The sequence below is a fragment of the Ailuropoda melanoleuca genome, chromosome 16 (assembly GCF_002007445.2).
Source record: "Ailuropoda melanoleuca isolate Jingjing chromosome 16, ASM200744v2, whole genome shotgun sequence".
Classification (NCBI taxonomy): domain Eukaryota; kingdom Metazoa; phylum Chordata; class Mammalia; order Carnivora; family Ursidae; genus Ailuropoda; species Ailuropoda melanoleuca.
In genome coordinates, this window is record NC_048233.1 from 9812333 (window position 1) to 9832766 (window position 20434).

General features: G+C 36.3%; 2 protein-coding genes across 3 annotated transcripts in view; one reads left to right on the top strand and one right to left on the bottom strand.

The window, feature by feature from the left end:
• Nucleotides 1–128: 128 nt before the first annotated feature.
• Nucleotides 129–20434, bottom strand: part of CLEC1A (C-type lectin domain family 1 member A) — a 42892-nt gene continuing 22586 nt past the window's right edge. Inside the window, exon 8 of the transcript XR_004621338.1 lies at nt 129–167. The gene's annotated coding sequence lies outside the window, so the exon portion shown is untranslated. The remainder of the gene's footprint in view (nt 168–20434) is intronic.
• On the top strand, nt 163–16771 carry CLEC9A (C-type lectin domain containing 9A). 2 transcript variants are annotated; one of them, XM_002925321.4, is made up of 6 exons: nt 166–2478; nt 4136–4216; nt 10761–10907; nt 14052–14203; nt 15410–15531; nt 16229–16771. In XM_002925321.4, exons 1-6 carry the CDS (start codon nt 2388–2390, stop codon nt 16359–16361), a joined length of 726 nt encoding a protein of 241 aa, XP_002925367.1. In that variant the 5' UTR covers nt 166–2387; the 3' UTR covers nt 16362–16771. The 2 variants fall into 2 exon arrangements, with proteins under 2 accessions (XP_019661604.1, XP_002925367.1); XM_019806045.2 differs by lacking the exon at nt 4136–4216 and having other exon boundaries at nt 163–2478.

Genomic DNA, 20434 nt, shown 5'->3' on the forward strand with positions numbered 1-20434 from the left:
TACTTTTTCTGGGGGCGCCTGGGTAGCACAGTCGTTAGGCGTCTGCCTTCGGCTCAGGGCGTGATCCTGGCATTCTGGATCGAGTCCCACATCAGGCTCCTCCGCTGGAAGCCTGCTTCTTCCTCTCCCACTCCCCTGCTGTGTTCCCTCTCTCGCTGGCTGTCTCTCTGTCACATAAATAAATAAAATCTTAAAAAAAAAAAAGATTCTTTTTTTTGGTACTCGTATCAAAATCATCTTACACATGGAATCAGAATATCACAGATTTTAATAACACAGCCTCCATGATCAGACCACCTAGTTTCAAATACTAACTCTTCCACTAACTACCCGAGTGAACTTCGGTACATAATTTGACTTCCCAGTGCTTCAATGTACAATTAAGTTGCAATGTATTCATAATAGTGCTTATTTCACAGAGCTATTTGGAGAATCAAAGTAATTCGTGTAAAAACCCTTTGAAACAGTACTGGGAATGCGATGAATAATAAGTAACAGGTAGTATGATTTAAAACATAAGCAAAACAAGTAACAGTCCTTTATTGGGAGAGCCCAGAGTTTCCCCCAAAGAAATTTTTCAGAGAATATACTGTATTAGAGAAAACTAGATCTTTCTGAGCTTGATATTTAGCCCTGATAAAATTTGAGAGCACCTGGAAATAAATGACAACTTACTGATTGCTCCCAACATTAGTCTTAATGCATACTTGGTATGCTTATGGTTTCTTCCTCTTTTTTCTCTTCAAGATAGAATCATTACATTACGAAGGCTACAGAGAGTTAAGTCACATTATTTTTCAGGTCAGACTCTCAGGTCATATGAAAATCATTTGAAATATTTGGAGAATTTGCTGGATATTCTCCATTTACCTCTTGAGATCCTCTCAGCCCCACCCTGTGCCTTGGGAGGAAGAATTCAAACAAACAGGACTATTTGGGGCAACTTTCCCCTGGCTTCCAGTTAATTTAGCTATTGGAAGTACTTGCAGTAATCAAAGGGTGAAAGGAGAGAGTGGTCAGGGTACTACTATTTCCCTTGGCCCCCTCCCTACCATGCCATGTCTGGCGAAGGCTTCATCCTCTTTCATGTATCTTAGGCCACGGACCCTATTGGACACCTTCCCCTTAACTCCTTGGGACCTAGGGGGTGAAAACATCGTCTCAGTGCATAATTCACCACCTCTTTTTGTTCCCATTAATCTTTCCCTAAACTTCACAGTGTCTTTATTCAATGCCCTGAGATTACTCCTTGAGTATGTCATTTGTTTTCCTTTGTTATAGAGATCAATGATTGATCCAGGAAAATACTGAAACAAAAGAGAACATTGCGATTTTGCAGATTGTTGAGATTTGCAAACTATAAATTACCAAGACACGACCTTTGGCCATAAGAACAAATGGCCAATATGTGAATGATGATTAAAATATCAAGTTTCTTCTTACCAATGCTATAGTCACAGGATGTGGCAGAAATGGCCATCTATGCACTAAATAATTCATGCTTCTCATTTAGAGTAAAGCTGTCCTCAAAGTTTGCTAGCCAGGCAAAAATTACATGTACTAGGCCCAGCCTTTTAGCTCCAAACACGGGCATTACATTAGTGGATGTGGATGTGATACAGATTACTTCTAGGTGATGGCTTTCAAGAAGCAGGTGTGGATTTGCCATCTTCTCTTTTCCTTCCTAAGGGACTCCAGCGTCTCACAAGATAGAAGGAGCTTGCATCCCATTTGGAGGAAATCTCCCCACTAATCAGGATTACTGGAGCTAAATTGCTATGTGAGCAAGAAATAATCTTTATTGTGTTGAACAACTGATTTTTTCTTGAGACTTACTTGTCCCAGAAACTACATGACCATAACGAATACAGTGGGTAAATTTATTTTAGGGATGAAATCCCTTCCTAGAAGCTTTTTTTGTTTAAGGATACACAGTAATCTACAACTCCTTCACCCTGGCTCGTCCGATGTGAGCTAACCTCAGGTCTTTGCTATCTAGGTCGTCCACATGCTTCATGTCCTGTACCAAAATATAAGTGCATTGTTGGCACGTCTATTCTTCTCATCTTGATAATAACCCAGTGTTGTCACTTTCAGCATCTGCCGCACTCCAGAACCCAGAGCAATAACCTAGTCTACTTGAGGACATTTCAAGTTCAGTTTCTTTTCTCATTTCCTTCTGTAACAAGTTGTACATTGGCCTAAACTTCATAAACTTCTACTTTCTAGATGAAGATGCATCTATTGCATCCCTTAAACCCAGTAGTTTCCCACTGTTGGGAGAAGTAGCTGATTTCAGTTCTTTCACGAACCTGCTCCCACCACAAGAGGAGTTATTTGTCTTAGCTACTCGTGTGGACTGCCTTACCTCTCACAGCATCTCAGACATGCAGGAGGAAGAAACATATGCTTCTCTTCAGTGGGATAATCCAACACCAAGCCCTTACCAGAAACATCTGTCTTCCACCAAGTTTTCAGGTAACCAGTTCTGATTATTTAGTCCAAGACTTTGCAGTTTACGCTTTGTTTCCTGTTCTGTGATGAGCCCAAAGTGATTTTTCTAATGAGCTAACCCACATATGCATCTGATACCGTGCATGATACACTAACATTAAACAATGAGGTGATATGGAAGAGTGAGCACAGGTGCAAAAGGAAAAGAGTGATGGATTTGACAAATATATAGTACCTTTCCCTCTCTCTTGCTGGAAAGACAGAGAATTCCGGGATTTGGAAGATAAGTGAAAGAAATCATATAGTTTTTATTATTTTAGTTCCTGCATAAAATGCCCTGAAAATTACCTGACAAAGACTAGGAAATAAATAGAAAACATAGGTTGAAAAACTGACACAACTCGCCAGCCTGGAGCTGTGTGCTATGGTGACCAGTTCTGGTGATCTTACTTAACATTTGTATTAGCGTCCTGTTATTTTGATAATAAATTACCACAGACCAAAGGGGTTAATAATACAACACAAATTTATTGTCTTGCAGTTCTAAAGATCAGAAGTCCAAAATAGGTTTCACTGGGCAAGCTGTTGTCAGGGCTGCTCTCCTTCAAGAGGCTCTAGCTAGGGGAGAATCTATTCGTTTGTGTTTTCCAGTTTCTAGAGCTGCATTTCTTGCTTCACTTGGCTCATGGCCCCTTCCTCCATCTTCAAAGCCAGCAGCAATGTGCCTTCAAATTTCTTTCTGCTTCCATCATCATATAGCACCCTGACCACTGACCTCTCACTTATAAAGGCCCAGATAAAACAGGATAAAGTTTCCATCCCAAGATCCTTAACTTAATTACATTTTAAAGTCTCCTTTGCCATATAAGGTAATATTCACAAGTTCCAGGGAGTAGGGCATAGGCATTTGGGGCAAGGGCATTATTCAGCCTACCACATAATCCAAAGATAACTTTTATTTTATTCTCTGATTAATGTTAAGAATATAACAAATCACACATTCTTCATTTTTCTTTCCTGAACAGATGCAAAATTACTTGGAAAAAAAAGTGTTCCTCATCCAAAATTGTATGTTCAAAAGAAATATCTCTGAACCAATCATGTTTAAGTGGTACTGAAAAGAGATGAGGAAATGCATCACAGCATTTCTGCTTTCAAAAATGAAAGCCTGCTATCTGGTTTGCTCTAGTGTCTAAAAGATTGTTGGAAAAGAATACGTGTAACTAGTTGGTAAGGTTGGGGCATCATATAAGGATAAGAGGAGTATGTTACTTAACCTATTGAATTTGATATCTTTCAAAATCCAGAGTGTTCAGGGGACGCCTAGGTGGCTCAGTCAGTTAAGCGTCTGCCTTTGCCTCAGGTCATGATTCTCAGGTCCTGATCCCATGATCTAGCCCACTCAGCAGGGGGTCTGCTTCTCCTTCTCCCCCCCTCCCCGCTTGTGCACTCTCTCTCTTTCTCTCAAATAAATAAAATCTTTAAAAAAAAAAAAGGTGTTCCAAGTTATAACTTGCATTTCAAAAAGTTGGAGTTCTTTTTTCCTGTTACCACAGTTCCCATGGCCTCAAGGATTCTCTAGTAAGAATGCTTATTTTATCTCTCAGTCTATTCTCGCACTGCCCCATCTCTTTCATCTACTTTCTCTAACTCAGTGTCATTGCCCCTATGCCTTGTTCAGGATCATGGTGTCTGGTGATGGTGATTTCATGTATTCTCTGCGTGGGCTCAGTAACAACCTCCATTTTCTTGGGGATCAAGTGTAAGTACAAAAGGATATCTTCAAACTAATCGATATACATATATTTCATATACTTTATACACAATTATACATTACAAACATACATATACACTGCATGTAGCTTTATATACGATTCTGTATGTGTATATCATTATAAATAAAATGTCATCATTTATAAATAAATAAATCAATCAATTAGAAACATGTAAATGCATATAACTGATACAAAATAATGGCTTCCTATTTTTTTTTTATTTGAGAGGGGTGGGGAGAATGAGTAGGGGGAGAGATAGAGGGAAAGGGAGAGGGAGAAGCAGACTCCCCACTTAGCAGGGAACCCCACACCGGGCTCCATCCCAGGACCCTGAGATCATGACCTGAGCCAAAGGCAGACGCTTAACTGACTGAGCCACCCAGGCATCACTTTAGTCACATTTCTTTATATCCTTTAGTCTAAATTTAAGACATGTTTTCATATCTGGCAAGTGAAATTTTCATAAAATATAATTACAGGGCTGTGATTCCAAAAATCAAACAAACAAAAACTAATAACCTGCATTATCATTCATGCTAATACTAAGAAATGTGCTTAGAAAGACAGAGATAAAGGTTATTGTCCAGATAATTCTTCCTTTTTATATGCTCTGGCAAATCATTTCTTTATGTAGGAGACTTCAGCTGTTGAGGGAGAATTATGAGTTCTACAATGAAGAAGTGTTCAGATTTGCTTCCACAAAGTGCAAGAAACATAATCTTGTTCATGTTAGCTAAGAGCTTATTTTCCTGATTGTTCTCAGAAAATTGTGTTAAGAATTACTAGAAACTCAATAAATAATTTTTACATTGTGTATCACCTGAAAAGAAATTTCACCACTCACAGCAAATGTTAGCACTTCCAGAAAGTTTTCCTTATCTCACCCTCTGTGCTTCATATAAAAATGCATTATTTAACCCAATTGCAAGTCCATTTTTTTAAAGAAACTCATGTTTAAATATCTATTTATCAAACAGACACACTGGAAATAGATTGCAGAGTTGAAAGAGAACTAACAGATAAGTAATTAACATCCAATAATTCAGTTTTTTCTCTAAAACTTGGGCACTTTGAAAGAAATATTGCTGGGCTCCATTCTAATGACAGTACAAGAATTCATATTTAACTGGCATTGCAAATTTCAAAAGATGTGGTTGAAATATCACACCTATATGATAAACTTCAATGTTGCTTTATAAATGGGAACTCCCTGGGGTAAGAAGATAAAACAGATGAAGTTAAAGAACACTTTCAATTAAAAACAAGATTAACTGAAGATGCAATACTTAAAACAATATTATTAAGTGATTGGGATATAGAATTTGTCTATATATAAGAATAAACCTGTAGTCTCCAAACACCAACTGTTACATAGCCAAAAGCACACAGTACATACTAAGGATGTTCGTAAAAACATACTCTACATTTTTTCCACGTCATCAAAAAACTTGCTGTCCAATATACATTCACTTTCGTCTTTCTCTCTCTGTAGTTCATGAAATCTGTTTAGGTAAATTATGACAATCATGTTCCAAACAAACTCTGGGTCATTTAAAATTGTACTAACTTTGACCCACAAATCCCACTTTTGGAAACTTTTTCTATAGATAAACTTGCATGGATAGCAATGGGGTAAAAGAAAAAAAAAGATTGGGGAAAACTCAAATGCCCATCATTAAGGGATCATTTACATTAACAATAGTATACCCACACCATGGAATGCCATGAAACAAGGAAGAGAAAGAGAAGGAGAAGGAGAAACAGAAGGAGGAAAAGAAAAAGGAGAAGGAAGGGCAGGAGGAAGAAGAAGTAGAGATGGAGAAGAGGGGGAAGGGAGGAGAAGAAGGGGAGAAAAACAGCAGTAAGAGCAGCTGCTCTCTGCGGACTGATGTAAATGTCTTCATGACACATCCTCAAGTGAAAAAAGCAACTTTTAAAGTAATGTATACACTACCCCACCATTTGATTGAGAACAGATATTTTCATCATATGCCAAATGACACTGGAAGGATATATAAGAAGTAACTAAAAATGGGGTCAGGAGAGGGGGATAGATGGTGACAATGTCAGTGTTTATTTTTTTTTATTTTTTTTAATGTTGCAATTCCATGGTTGTAGTATGTATTAAACAATTTTTTCTAACTCCCAAAACAAAAATCAGGTGAAGAAAATATTTCGATGAGGATAAAGGAAAGCTAACCAGAAAATAAAGTATTTAAAACTTTCAGTGATTTCTGGAAAATGCTCATAAGTAAAAGTTTTGGCTTTCTTTTGTGTTAATAGTTATAAATACTTTTAAAAGTTTTAAATATTACCACACAAATGTGAAATGTTTTGACCATTGACTTTTGTTCAAGTATAGTGACTTTCGTTTTTTTGCTACCAATACTGTCATTTGCAAAGGTGATCTTACACATTCTCAAAACATTCTTAGGGCTGTTAAATGTTTTCTCCATGAAAATTTTCAATGCAAGAGAAAGGTCAATACAAATATTTAAATTATAAATATAAGCACATATGATGTATGTAATTTAATATACTAGTAAAATCAAGGACATGTTTCTGACAAAGAGAAATGAATGAATGAAATCTATATCCTGTTTAAAGTATCATGCTATTAAAGTAATGAATGGTCAGTTACAAATTATTCTTATATACCATCAAAAGTGCATCCATAGATGTCTGACAATAAAATAACTGGTAAAAATTAGTCATGCTACATTGATATAAAAGAATACTCTGCAGTAATTTAAAGAAGTCTTCTAGAAGTATTGTTACTAACATGGAGATGTGGTTATGCAATATTTTCCCATGAAATAACAGATTAAAAAGTCAGTTATGGAAAAATATAGTTTTATAAAAATAATATGTACAATAGATGTATTTTTTACATACAAATATGGAAAAAAGTTTCAATAGATATAAACTAAATGTTAACAACTGTTATTTGAATGGTAGGTTTAAATGTAAAAAGTAATTTCTTGCTTTCTTCCTACTATTTTGTATGTTCTGTTTTTTCCAACCATATGACTTAAGCTAATTACTTACGATTTAAAAAACTCTGTAGGGAAAAATATTTTCTAAAAAATCAGATTTTTCCATTTGTTTTTACTATTCTTTTTCATTTTCTTAATTCATCAATTAGATATATCATATAACACCATATAATAAACACTTTTATTTGGGAGGGCTTTAAAAACATTTGTCTTACATTCCCTTAAGTAAATACATTGTTTAATCTTTATTCCTCACTTGTTGCAAATTGATTAGAAGCCCAACACCAGTAAAGGTACAGTACATTGCTTCCCATATAGGGAGAAACTAAAGAGAAGTTTCGTTTCCCTTTCTCCAGTTTTGTTACAGTTTTATGTAGTACAACATTTTCAGATAGTAATAAACAAAACAGCAATAACCTCGAGAATATAGTTAATCTAGAAACAGTTCATCAAAATTCAAAATTTTGGAATAATACTTCAAATTCCTAAAAGGAAATCTCCAAACATGCCAAGTTATAAATAGAATAAAATATAGAACATCACTCTCTTTCTTACTCCCCACTCTGGTTACACCCAACCTTTTGTTAAGAAGAAGGAACATAGTCCACTAGCCAGCGGGATGACTTGAACCATCCACAGATGGATAAGGCATAACCACCCATTGTCCATAGCTCGTGAGCAAAACATAGAAAAGAAGGTGAGACTTCTACAGCATATTGAGAAAGATTAGTATATGTGTAATAGCAGACCCAAAAGTACAAGACAGAGGGAGTTAGACAAAAGTAATAGTATTTTAAGACTTACTGGATGAATATTTTCCAAAACTGATTAAAAACATGAATCCACAGGTTCAAGGGATTCTATGAAAAACAAGCAGCATAAAGAAAATTAATATCCATGCTCAAAAAATATTTAGTAAAATAGGAATGGATACTCTATAAAATGGTTTTTAAAAAGAACCGACTTGGGGCACCTGGGTGACTCAGCCAGTTAAGCAACTGCCTTCCCTTCAGGTCATGATTCCAGGGTCCTGGGATAGAGCCCTACATCGGGCTCCCTACTCAGCGGGAAGCCTTCTTCTTCCTCTCCCTCTGCTTGTACTCTCCCTCTCTGTCAAAGAAATTAATTTTTCTAAAAATCTTAAAAAAAAAAGAACTGACTTAAAAGCTAGGAAAGAACTACAAAAAATGTAAAAATAATATGAAAGTGGAAGGACTGGCCCTGCCAAATACTGAAATAAATTATAAATCTAAAATAATGAAGGCTGTGTGGTACTGACCTATGAGTAGATAAGCAGGTAGATTGAATATCATTAAAACAATAGAAATATATCGAGTGGTTTATTGGAAATTACAGTAAGCTAAAGATTAAAAGAGGATAAGGAGGGGGTTAGTCAACAAATGATATGAGACCACAATGTCGCCATCTGGGGAAAAAATTTGGAAATCATACCTCATAAATTCCAATCAAATAAATTCCAGGTACATGAAAATATGAAAGTGAAGTATACTTGTAAAAAATATAATCTCAGGTGTAAGACTTCTACTCAAAATGACTCAAAAAGCATCTGATGTATGTAGGGTGAACTACCACAAGCAAAGTTAAAAGACACACTGGGAAACTCGTGGCTCATTATCATGCACAAGCTGAGTTTACCCAAATGTAAGTGCGGTAACACAATCAGCTAAACAGGATTGGTTGCTAAAGAAGAGTCACAGGACCTGAAATGACATGCTTACAAATCTATAGTTTATTACGAGAGAAGAATGCAGTTTAAGAACCGCATTCGAGTCAGGATATGGTCTGGAGAGGCCAGGTACAGGCAAGTACTTTGTCCTCCCTCTGTAACTATCTTCTCAGTACACAATTTCTCCCTTGAGTCAGGAACCACTGACGTGTGTGTCCACAAAACACTTGGGTAGCAGGGAGCACAAAATGGAGTCTTGCCTGGTAATTTTTATATTATGCTGACCACATAGATATATTTCTTTTTTCTTTTTTCTTTTGTTTTTTTAAGATTTTACTTATTGGTCAGAGAGAGAAAGAGCACAAGCAGGGGGGAATGGCAGGCAGGCAGAGGGAGAAGCAGGCTCTCCGCTGAGCAAGGACCCTGATGTGGACCTGATCCCAGGACTCTGGGATCATGATCTGAGCCAAGGGCAGATGCTTAACCAACTGAGCCACCCAGGTGTCCCCACATAGGCAATTCCTTCCATGTAACCGGCTTCGACAGCAAAGCCTGCTCAGGGTCTCATTGTAACCAGGGGCAAATCATCAGTCATATGGCATCAGTAAACAATGCTGACAAGCTAGTATCATCTGACCAAAAAATCCTCAGACTGATGGTTACAAAGCTACACTATTAATGAGTATGTCTCATACTTTGTCCAAAGGTCAGTGCCAGGCAGGAACTTTAGAAACACTGTTCAGGCTGATCCCAGGCCTGTTTGAATGAATTCTCACAACACAATAAAGACCTCATGTTAAACAGTAACAAAAAGACTAGAAACCCAATGAAAAAAATTTTAATGTATAATTATATAATTACACTCTTCATAGAAAAGGAAATGCAACTGACATTTATATGTACGAGGAAAACTTTCAACACCAAGCATAAAAAGGGAAATGCAAATTCAAATGGTAATAAAATACTATTTGCAACAGCTTGTGTGAGGGTGATTTGGAAATATCTAGTACAATTTACATGCACATAAACTTTGACCTAGCAATTTTTCTCAAAAATATACTTGCATATGTGTGAAATTATGTATGACTAGGGTTCTTTATTATGGTATATATTTCTGGAATACCACAATATTACAAATAGTCTAAAAGTCAGTAGGGAAAGACTAACATAAATCATGATATATTCATATGATGGAATTTTGATACAGTTATAATGAAAGAATGAGAAAGCTCTTTAAATACTGATAGGGAATTATGTCCAAAATTTATTTTAAGTGGTAAAATATGAAATATGAAAAACCATATAAATAGATCATTACTGTTTGTATAAAAAGGGGGTATTTTATATTCATTTACTTGTAAAATTCAAAATACGTGTGGAAGAATAAAAAAGAAATTTGTAAACTAATTCCTCTGGGGGAGTGGAGTTGGGTGCATCTGGGTGGCCAAGGGGTTTTTTGCTCTGTATCCTTTGAAGGTTTGATTCTTTTTAAAAAATTTTTTAAAGATTTTATTTATTTATTTGAGAGAGAGAGAGCATAAGCAGGGAGGAGGGGCAGAGGAAAAAGGAGAAGCAAGCTCCCTGCTGAGCAGGGAACCAGCCACAAGGCTGCATCCCAAGTCCCAGGATCACAACCTGAGCAGAAGGCAGACACTTAACCCACTGAGCCACCCAGGCGCCTCAAAGTTTTTGATTCTTGAACAGCGTAAATTTTAAGCAAAACCTTAATGCAAATTAAAGTCACAAAAATAATCAGTAATTTGTAGTTGCCCTTAGTCTGTATGGAGAATTACTTTGCTCTAATTTGTCAATATTTTTAATTAAGAATGATGTTATTTATTGTTTAAGTGTTCCAGGTGTCCACTATTGCAATAAAGCAGCAAGAAAAACTCATCCATCAGGACATAGCACTGTTGAATTTTACACGATGGAAGAAAAACTATAACCTTCAGATGAAATATTGCCAAACCTTGATGCAAAACTCTTTCAGTTCAGGTAATTGATGTAAAATCAGTTTCCACCGTGCAGATACAAATACAGGCACCAATTCCTCAAAAGAAACAGTGACATGCATTTTACTGTCTGCAAAGTTGCAGACAAAATTTTAAAATTAGGAGGGACTTAATTTTGATCCACACTCCAGTTCAATGTTTTTTATATATTTATATNAGATCTACAAAGAACTTCTCAAACTCAATACACGAGAAACAAATAAACAAATCATAAAATGGGCAGAAGATATGAACAGACACTTTTCCAATGAAGACATACAAATGGCTAACAGACACATGAAAAAATGTTCAAAATCATTAGCCATCAGGGAAATTCAAATCAAAACCACACTGAGATACCACCTTACGCCAGTTAGAATGGCAAAGATAGACAAGGCAAGAAACAACAATTGTTGGAGAGGATGTGGAGAAAGGGGATCCCTCCTACATTGTTGGTGGGAATGCAAGTTGGTACAGCCACTCTGGAAAACAGTGTGGAGGTCCCTTAAAAAGTTAAAAATTGAACTACCCTATGACCCAGCCATTGCACTACTGGGTGTTTACCCCAAAGATACAGACGTAGTAAAGAGAAGGGCCATATGCACCCCAATGTTCATAGCTGCATTGTCCACAATAGCCAAATCATGGAAGGAGCCGAGATGCCCTTCAACAGATGACTGGATTAAGAAGCTGTGGTCCATATATACAATGGAATATTACTCAGCTATCAGAAAGAACGAATTCTCAACATTTGCTGCAACATGGACGGCACTGGAGGAGATAATGCTAAGTGAAATAAGTCAAGCAGAGAAAGACAATTATCATATGATTTCTCTCATCTATGGAACATAAGAACTAGGAAGATCGGTAGGGGAAGAAAGGGATAAAGAAGGGGAGGGTAATCAGAAGAGGGAATGAAGCATGAGAGACTATGGACGCTGAGATCGGATTTTTTTTTAAAGCAGCATTTTATGTTTTATCCAATCACTCAAATTAATAGGTGTATCTTTAATTATAGTTCTAAATTCTTCAATATGCTTAGTTTAAATAAACACTGCTTTAGATTTAAATTTAGATATCTCTTTGAGCAGAAAAATCATTTTAAAAATCAGAGTATTTACCATAAAATTATAACAATGCAGGGTTCAACTCTTTTTAAAAATTCAATGAAGTTACTTCAGTTTTATTTTTTACATCTCTTAGTAGAATCTTGAACTTAAAACAGCCTTATTTCTATGTGTGGTATAGTTTGTCAAGTATTCTATGGCTACTTAATTGGCATTAATTTTTTTAATTGATATTAATTATCCCTGTAGTGGATATCATTTAAATAATCACCAGTGAGAGAGGTCAAAACCCTACCTTCTGGTTGAAATTTAGTCAAATAATGTTTACAGAATCACTGGGTGCCCAACAGTGTTTATAAATATAACAAGCTTTTGCAAACATGAATTAGCCCTACCTCTGAGCCATTAACCTTGAGACAATGGCGATATCCATTTTGGAGACTTACAAATCTAATATGTCCTCCAACCTTTCAGCTGCCTTTGTCAATACCAGTCTTGCCATAACAATAGTTAAGACACTGATTAGCAGATATTCCAAACAAAAGATATTGAAAAGCTTTAAATAACTCAACATTCAGGCCCTGAACACTGATAATGAACTATTTGTGACCCTAAATATAAGACCTCTCTCTAGAAACTAGAGTTCTGGAAATTTCAGTGTCTTTCCCTCTGTGCAATAAACACTTGGTCAAGTTCTTGCTTTTTGGTCCATCTTTTATAGTCTTGAGCACAATTCTTTTGTGAATATATTCTTTCTTAAGACAGGTTTCATAAAACTGATTTAACAACATGGCTTACTTCTAAGTCCTGAAATAAGCTAATGGGTCACTTATGTTTTTCTTTTTTTTTTTTTTTATAATTTTTATTTTGTTATATTAGTCACCATACAGTACGTCCCCAGTTTTTGATGGCAATGTTCCATGATTCATTATTTGCGTATAACACCCAGTGCACCATGCAATATGTGCCCTCATTAATACCCATCACCAGCCTATCCCAATCCCCCACCCCCCTCCCCTCTGAAGCCCCCAGTTTGTTTCCTAGAGTCCATAGTCCCTCATGGTTCATTCCCCCTTCTGTTTACCCCTCCTTCATTCTTCCCTTCCTTCTCCTACAGACNGAGTCCATAGTCTCTCATGGTTCATTCCCCCTTCTGTTTACCCCTCCTTCATTCTTCCCTTCCTTCTCCTACAGACCTTTCTATTTCTTATGTTCCATAAATGAGTGAAACCATATGATAATTGTTTTTCTCTGCTTGACTTATTTTACTTACTTTTGTTTTTCTTCAATTTTTCTCACTCACATATTTTCAAATCAGTCTTCAAAGTGCCCTGTTTATTCTGTCCATTCTCTAGGAAATATTTCATGTTTAACTCTCAGAATTTGCACCTCAACTTGAAACTTACTATCAGCTTGCGTAATGGTCCAGTATGTATTCCAACTAATTGGGCCAGTGAGATTAATAGACACGAAACAATAAGCNCTATTTCTTATGTTCCATAAATGAGTGAAACCATATGATAATTGTTTTTCTCTGCTTGACTTATTTTACTTACTTTTGTTTTTCTTCAATTTTTCTCACTCACATATTTTCAAATCAGTCTTCAAAGTGCCCTGTTTATTCTGTCCATTCTCTAGGAAATATTTCATGTTTAACTCTCAGAATTTGCACCTCAACTTGAAACTTACTATCAGCTTGCGTAATGGTCCAGTATGTATTCCAACTAATTGGGCCAGTGAGATTAATAGACACGAAACAATAAGCAAACAATGAAGACTATACATGATGTAAGCTTAAAGAGGGTAAAGATTTATAAAAATAGAATAATCAGCTCAATTGTTATTAGGAGAGGAACAATTTGGGAAAAGATATTCTGAAATTAATTTTATCTTAAACTAATTCTTCCAGACCTATTGCAGTTGGAAATTTATAAATCTTTCCGTGGTAAGGACCAACTCATCTGAACCATTTGGTTACAATGTTCTGCTTCACTGGGGGTGAGACAAAGGTTTCTTTTGAGAAGATGTGCCACTGATATTTTTATAATAACTTTAACAAAGTAAAATGTTTCTATTCAAAGTCCATAACAGCAACCCTTGCCCAGAAAACTGGATTCAGAATGGAGGAAGTTGTTACCGTGTCTTTGAAAACTGGAAATTCTGGAACACCAGTAAAGAGGACTGTTTGAAGGAGGGTTCTAATCTTCTACAAATAGACAGCAAAGAGGAAATGGTAAACACCTTCTCATGGTTTCATATCATTCTGAAAATACCCTGATACACATGAATGGAAAGGACTGATTCTAATTAGACAGGATTTTTTAATATTCTATAACAAAAGTATATTTATTGTATTTAAGAAGGATTCAAAAGAGACAAAGTAGGAATTACCAAGGTTTGTTTTCCTTTTAATTGGACAAAGAACCAAACAGGAAGCTATCCAGAAATCACGGGGAATACGTTAGTGGTATGTCCTTTGTTAACCAAAAAGCAGAGAGGGTAAGGGAAATACCATTTTGTCATTTGTTAATCCACTCCAAGATATACATATATTATAATTTTGTATATGTTTCAAATCTGTTATTTTCAAAGCTGTAGGGAAGTGTAACAATCAATAAAAATTTTATAATTAAAAGAAAAAGCCGAAGTATAAAAAGGGAAGTGATGTTATGAAATGGCGAGGTCTATAAAAATAAGCATTTGCTAAATGAAATGTTTAATTGACGTTAAGTCTACTTTACTAACATCTTAACAAGCAGTGTTGCCCTGAAATCATTTTACCCATAAATGTGTGTGAGGTAGGTAGGATACACAGTTACACATTTCTGACCTTGTTAAAAATGTATGCTTACTATAGTCAATAATTAGTTAAAGTTCATTTTTCCAAGAACAATTAAAGAACAATTTAAGGATATGTTAAAGATATGCAGTAAACCAAGGCAACTTGGACTTAACAATTATAGGTTTACACCTTTTTTTCTGTGCAAATTTGATTATCTAAGTCAATAATGTTTTTTCTAACAAAATATGCCTGCTGTTAATTTGCCTCTGGAATCTCCTAAACTATTTCTCATATTGAAGTATACTGGGAAAGAATGATCTATGTGGTCTATGATGTCAAGGATGTTTTTACTTTTCCTGATAATGAAGGTTCAGTATAACACCTTGTTTTGACATATAGTATCTGGCAAACTCTGAATCTGTTAAGATTATTTTAATACCAGATGCCTATTTTCCCCATAGTCCCTAACACCCCATCTATCATGTGGCAATAAAAAAAAATCTGTAAAATGTATTGCTTCTTTAAAACCCTCTGTCTTGTTCTCTAGCTCTCAAGTTTCCATTAACGTCTGTCTAGGCAAAATGCCACACTTTATATTTCATGACAGTTTGTTGTTGTTTTCCCCTCAGTTCACTGTTCAGGTCTTGTTTCTTCTAGGACTTTATCACTGGCATCCTGAGGAAGGTCCAAAGAGGCTATGATTACTGGGTGGGGCTGTCTCAGGATGGACTCAGCAGACCTTGGCTTTGGGAAGATGGCTCCTCTCCTTCCCCTGACCTGTAAGTGTCTGAGAGAACTGTTACAAGAAAAAGTAGAAACATGAGGGAATTCCAAAGTTCATTTTATTTTAGACCTCAGATTTTCTCCAGAAGACATAGCCAGCATGATAATTTCACAGGCTTTTGACTGGACTCAAAGCTGAGGTAATTTAAGAGAGGCTTCATGGCTTCCAAGTCTTCCTACTTTTCAGCCCCATTGCCATTACACTCTAGCACATTCGCATCAATTTGAGAATCTGAATGAACAATATAATTAGTACGGAAGTTCCCTGTGTATCATTTAATGGCTAGTGAGTGCTAAGGGAAAGAAATTATAGTACTATTAAGAGATTTCCCTATTAAGCTTTTTACTTTTATTTATTTATTTTTCCCTGTTATACTCTTTAGATAGAACTAGGGAGATTGGTGAACAGGATTAAGTGCTTTAGTATTTTGAGAATGAAGAGTCAGGAAAGAGATCCTAAGTTAGGGCCTATTTTTGTGTACCTATTTCCTTTAATAGGAGGTTTTTTGATGTTATGTTAACATATTTTTATTGAGAGAAAACACCTCTATTACTGAAGAAGGAGGGTGCCATAGGAGGGTACCATATTAAAACAAAACAAAACAAAAAGCTACCCACCTCTCATCAGTGACCCACAAGAATATCACTGTAAGCCCCACACCTAATGTCAGATTCACTGACTTTCTTCTCCAGATTGCCAATACAGACATTCCAGTCAACCGACCAGCTCTGTGGATATCTCAAGGACAAGCTCCTTTCTTCTGCTAACTGCAACATTTGGAAATATTTTATCTGTGAGAAGTATGCATTAAGATCCTCTATCTGATAGAAATTGTACCAGAAGAGATCTATTATGATAGTATGTTGAACAGGACATTGGAAACCCTGCCACAAATTTCCAAAGAGCAAGGGCACAAGTAAACCTATGTGTGGCCTATGAAACTACCTACCAGGGACTCAAAACCTATCTCTACATTTGCACTTGGCAATCTTCTTCAATACTTTCCAGACCTTCATTTGGCGTTGTTTAAATTGCCAAGAATAAAAACGATTTATAGATACAGAGGACGAAAGCTGAAAGGTTGAGAACAAACAATATGAATCCTTTCTTTGTGCTTTTTTTTTTTTTTCTCCTCGTCTAGAGTGACTGTAAACTCTGTGCAAAAATCTATAAGCCACTGGGGGGAGATGATGCATTTCTAGCTGACTGATTTTTAAAAATAAATAAATAAATGTGGCCTTTAAAAATCTCTACTTGCCGGATTTTTCTATGCATTTTCTGCTATCAAACCAGTAGGACGGTCAGACAGAGATATGGATTTTCAAATTAGAAGGAAGACAGGGAGCTATCTGCCACCAGTAAGACGATGGCCTTTTAGGAAATTCTAGTGGACATGTGAACTCCCAGCACTTCATATAAGCAGAAGGAAGAGTCAGGCTGCCAATACCAGTGCATCTCCAGTAAAGGACAGCTGTGAGCTTCCTTCCTCCCTCTCACCGCTTGTCCCCACTACTCACAAATCAAAGGGCTCAGGTGGGGACTCTCAAGGTTAACACTCCAGCACTTTTTTTTTCTATTTTTTTTTATTTTAATTCCAGGTAGTTAACACACAGTGTAATATTAGTGTCAGGTGTACAATATCGTGATTCAACAATTCCATGCATCACCCAGCGCTCATCACAGAAGTGCACTCCTTAACCCCCATCAACTATTTTACCCACCCACCCCCAACCCACCTCCCCTCTGGTAACCATCAGTTTGTTCTCTATGGTTAAGTCTGTTTTTTGGCTTGTCTCTCTTTTTGTTTTTTCCTTTGCTCATTCGTTTTGTTCCTGAAATTCCACATATGAGTGACATCATATGGTATTTGTCTTTCTCTGACTTATTTCACTTAGCTTTATACTCTTCAGCTCCATCCATGTCATTACAAATGGCAAGATTTCATTCTTTTTTGTGGCTGAATAATATTCCAGTGTGTGTGTGTGTGTGTGTGTGTGTGTGTGTGTGTGTATCACTTCTACATCCATTCATCACTGATGGACACGGGCTGCTTCAATATCTTGGCTATAGTAAATAATGCCGCAGTAAATAGGGGTGCATGTAACCCTTTGAATTAGTGCTTTTGTATTTTAGGGGTAAATACCCAGTACCATGATTCCTGGATTCATAGGGTAGTTTCATTTTTAACTTTCTGAGGAACCTCCATACTGTTGTCCAGTGGCTGCTCCAGTTTGCATTCCCACCAACAGCACACAAGGGTTCCTTTTTCTCCACATCCTCACTAATGCTTGTTGTTTCTTGAATTTTTGATTTTAGACATTCTGACAGGTGTGAGGTGATATCTCATTGTGGTTTGGTTTGCATTTCCCTGATGAGGAGCGATGTTGAGTGTCTGTTCATGTGTCTGTTGGCCATCTGGATGTCTTTTTTAGAGCAGTAACACTCCAGCACTTTCAACTGCATCTCTCTGTGCCTCCATTTCTTCATTGTAAAATAATAATAGAATTTATTTCAAAATACCATTTGAAGATTAAAGTATGAATATATATTAATTGCTAAAAATAGTGCTTTTCCAGGGCACGGGGGTGGCTCAGATGGTTAAGCATCTGCCCTCGGCTCAGGTCATGATCCCAGGGTCTTGGGATCGAGCCCCGAGTTGGGCTCCCTGCTCCACGGGGAGCCTGCTTCTCCCTCTCCCCTCCTGTTCCCCCTGCTTGTGCTCTCTCGCTCTCTCTGCCAAATAAATAACAAAATCTTTTTTTAAAAACAGTGCCTTTCTTAGAGTTTGACACTATACCAATGCTTGCTACTGTTATCTGGAGTAAATCATCAGTCATCTCTAGGCATCCAGAGATGTAAACCATATAAAAATGACCTTTTTTCCTGCTCATGTTACAGGAATATTGAGAAGATAAGGTTTATATGTAAAATGTCAGCAACTGTCTAGACAGAATACCTGTTGTAAAGTTAATGAATCTCCTCAAATAAATCTACAGACAATCCGTATCCTAGGTCTGGAGGCTCCTTGGACATAGATTAGTTTGTTTCCAAGAGACAGGAGATATGAAAGTATCTTACAATCTATAGGAAGGAAAAATTCACCAATTATTATTATATTACTTTTCTACCACTTATCATCCTTAGAATAACTTACTACACAATAAATTCTCATCAAATACCCACAAAATTCAATATAATTTTACTTAGTCTTTCATTTTTCACAAGGAGTAGTTGAGCTACATTAGATTCTCATCTTTCCTTATAATAAAGACCCCTCTAAAATAAAGTAAAATAAAGCCCAATTCACTGAGGCAGTGAAATCATTTAAATGAACCTAGAAGTCAATTTTAAAAGGTGACCTCTAAAGGATAAGGTCTTTTAGGACGGGAAGGGCATGTTTTCATGTTTTTTGTTTTGTTTTGTTTTGTTTTAATTTACCCTTGACCTGGAGCTTAATGGGGGGCTTTTCAGTAAAATGGATTTTTCTAATTTTCTGCTGAAACTAGAGAAAGAAAATAGCATGGAAAACACAGTATAAGTTGAGTCCTGTGTTTGGTTTTCACAGCTGACAGCTGGCAGCTGAATATAATAACTTGGAATGAAGGGGAAACAATAACAATTTTTAGTAGTAAAGACTGTTTGTCTTCAAGATTTTTCAGAGTATTGTCATGGGACTATGTTTAGAGAAAGGATAGGAAGCATTTAATAACTCTTTTAAAAAAAAGTACCATGAAACAAAAGGCAAACATCCTTCGGCTGATGTCATCCCATCAATGTGTGATGCAGTCTTTGCAAGTCAGAATCTTATCGACAGTGCAGCTGGCATAAGCTCCTACAAATTTCCTCAGTGGCAATACTGCTTTTCACATAGATATTATGGGTGGAAGATTTTTTCCTACAGCTTGCTTTTGGTCCAAAATATCAAGATCTGTTTCCAGGCACTGGTAAGAGATTGGGCCTTGGCACTGGGAAAAAAAATTTTAGATCTTGGTCTCACCAGTAGTAAATTGGATATCTTTGATCCATCTCATTGAGATCCAAGTTAGATTTAAAAAGGGGAATGGGGGGAAAGGAAACAGAAAACTCTGTCCTACAAATGTAAAGAAGCTTTGTTTACCCTATGGGTAAAATGCGTTAAGTGTGTAAAAAAAACATTAGAATAGTGATATAGATAGAATAATAATTACATCCTAAAAATCTATTCATCCAATGAACCTTGTAAAAAAGTTATATACAATTTAAATCATTATGAGGTTTCTTTGTGTTCTTCAAGAATGACACGAATCCCTTTACAGAGTATTTGACCTTCCAAATATTAAGGCCAAAACTGAGGCAATCTACTAGACTCCTCTACTTACTTGATAATTGCTTCTGTCCCCAAAGTAAAATCTCCCCTTATACTTCTCACTCTTCCTGCTATTGCAGGACTCATGACCTGTTTCCTGTTGATAAGTTTTAAGAGCTGGTTCAATATCCTCAGGAAAAGAAATAGCTCATTGTGTACCCTAGGGAACTCAGATCTACCAGGAAAGGCTATGTTCCTCATTTGACTTTTCCTGAAATTTCTCCAGAATTACCTAAACACACAAGATCCTGGAAGAGAAAAATTCTCAAGTCAAAAATTAATTCACGGGACACTACTCTCTCTGATTCTCCATGGAAAAATGTTCTCAGCAAATTATGTCATGATTATTTCCTACTCTTAAATTTTAAAAAAGTTTGTGGAGAAAATTTTGTGCCATACTCTTCTTCTGTTCTTTGAAATATTTGCTCATATTGTGATTAGTGTTGTGAGTTTTGTTATATAGATGATGGAATTGAGGACAACGATGGAGAGAAATATGGTCATGAATAGTAAAAATGTCAAAGAGATGCTAATGCTATTTTTTCCCTCTTCA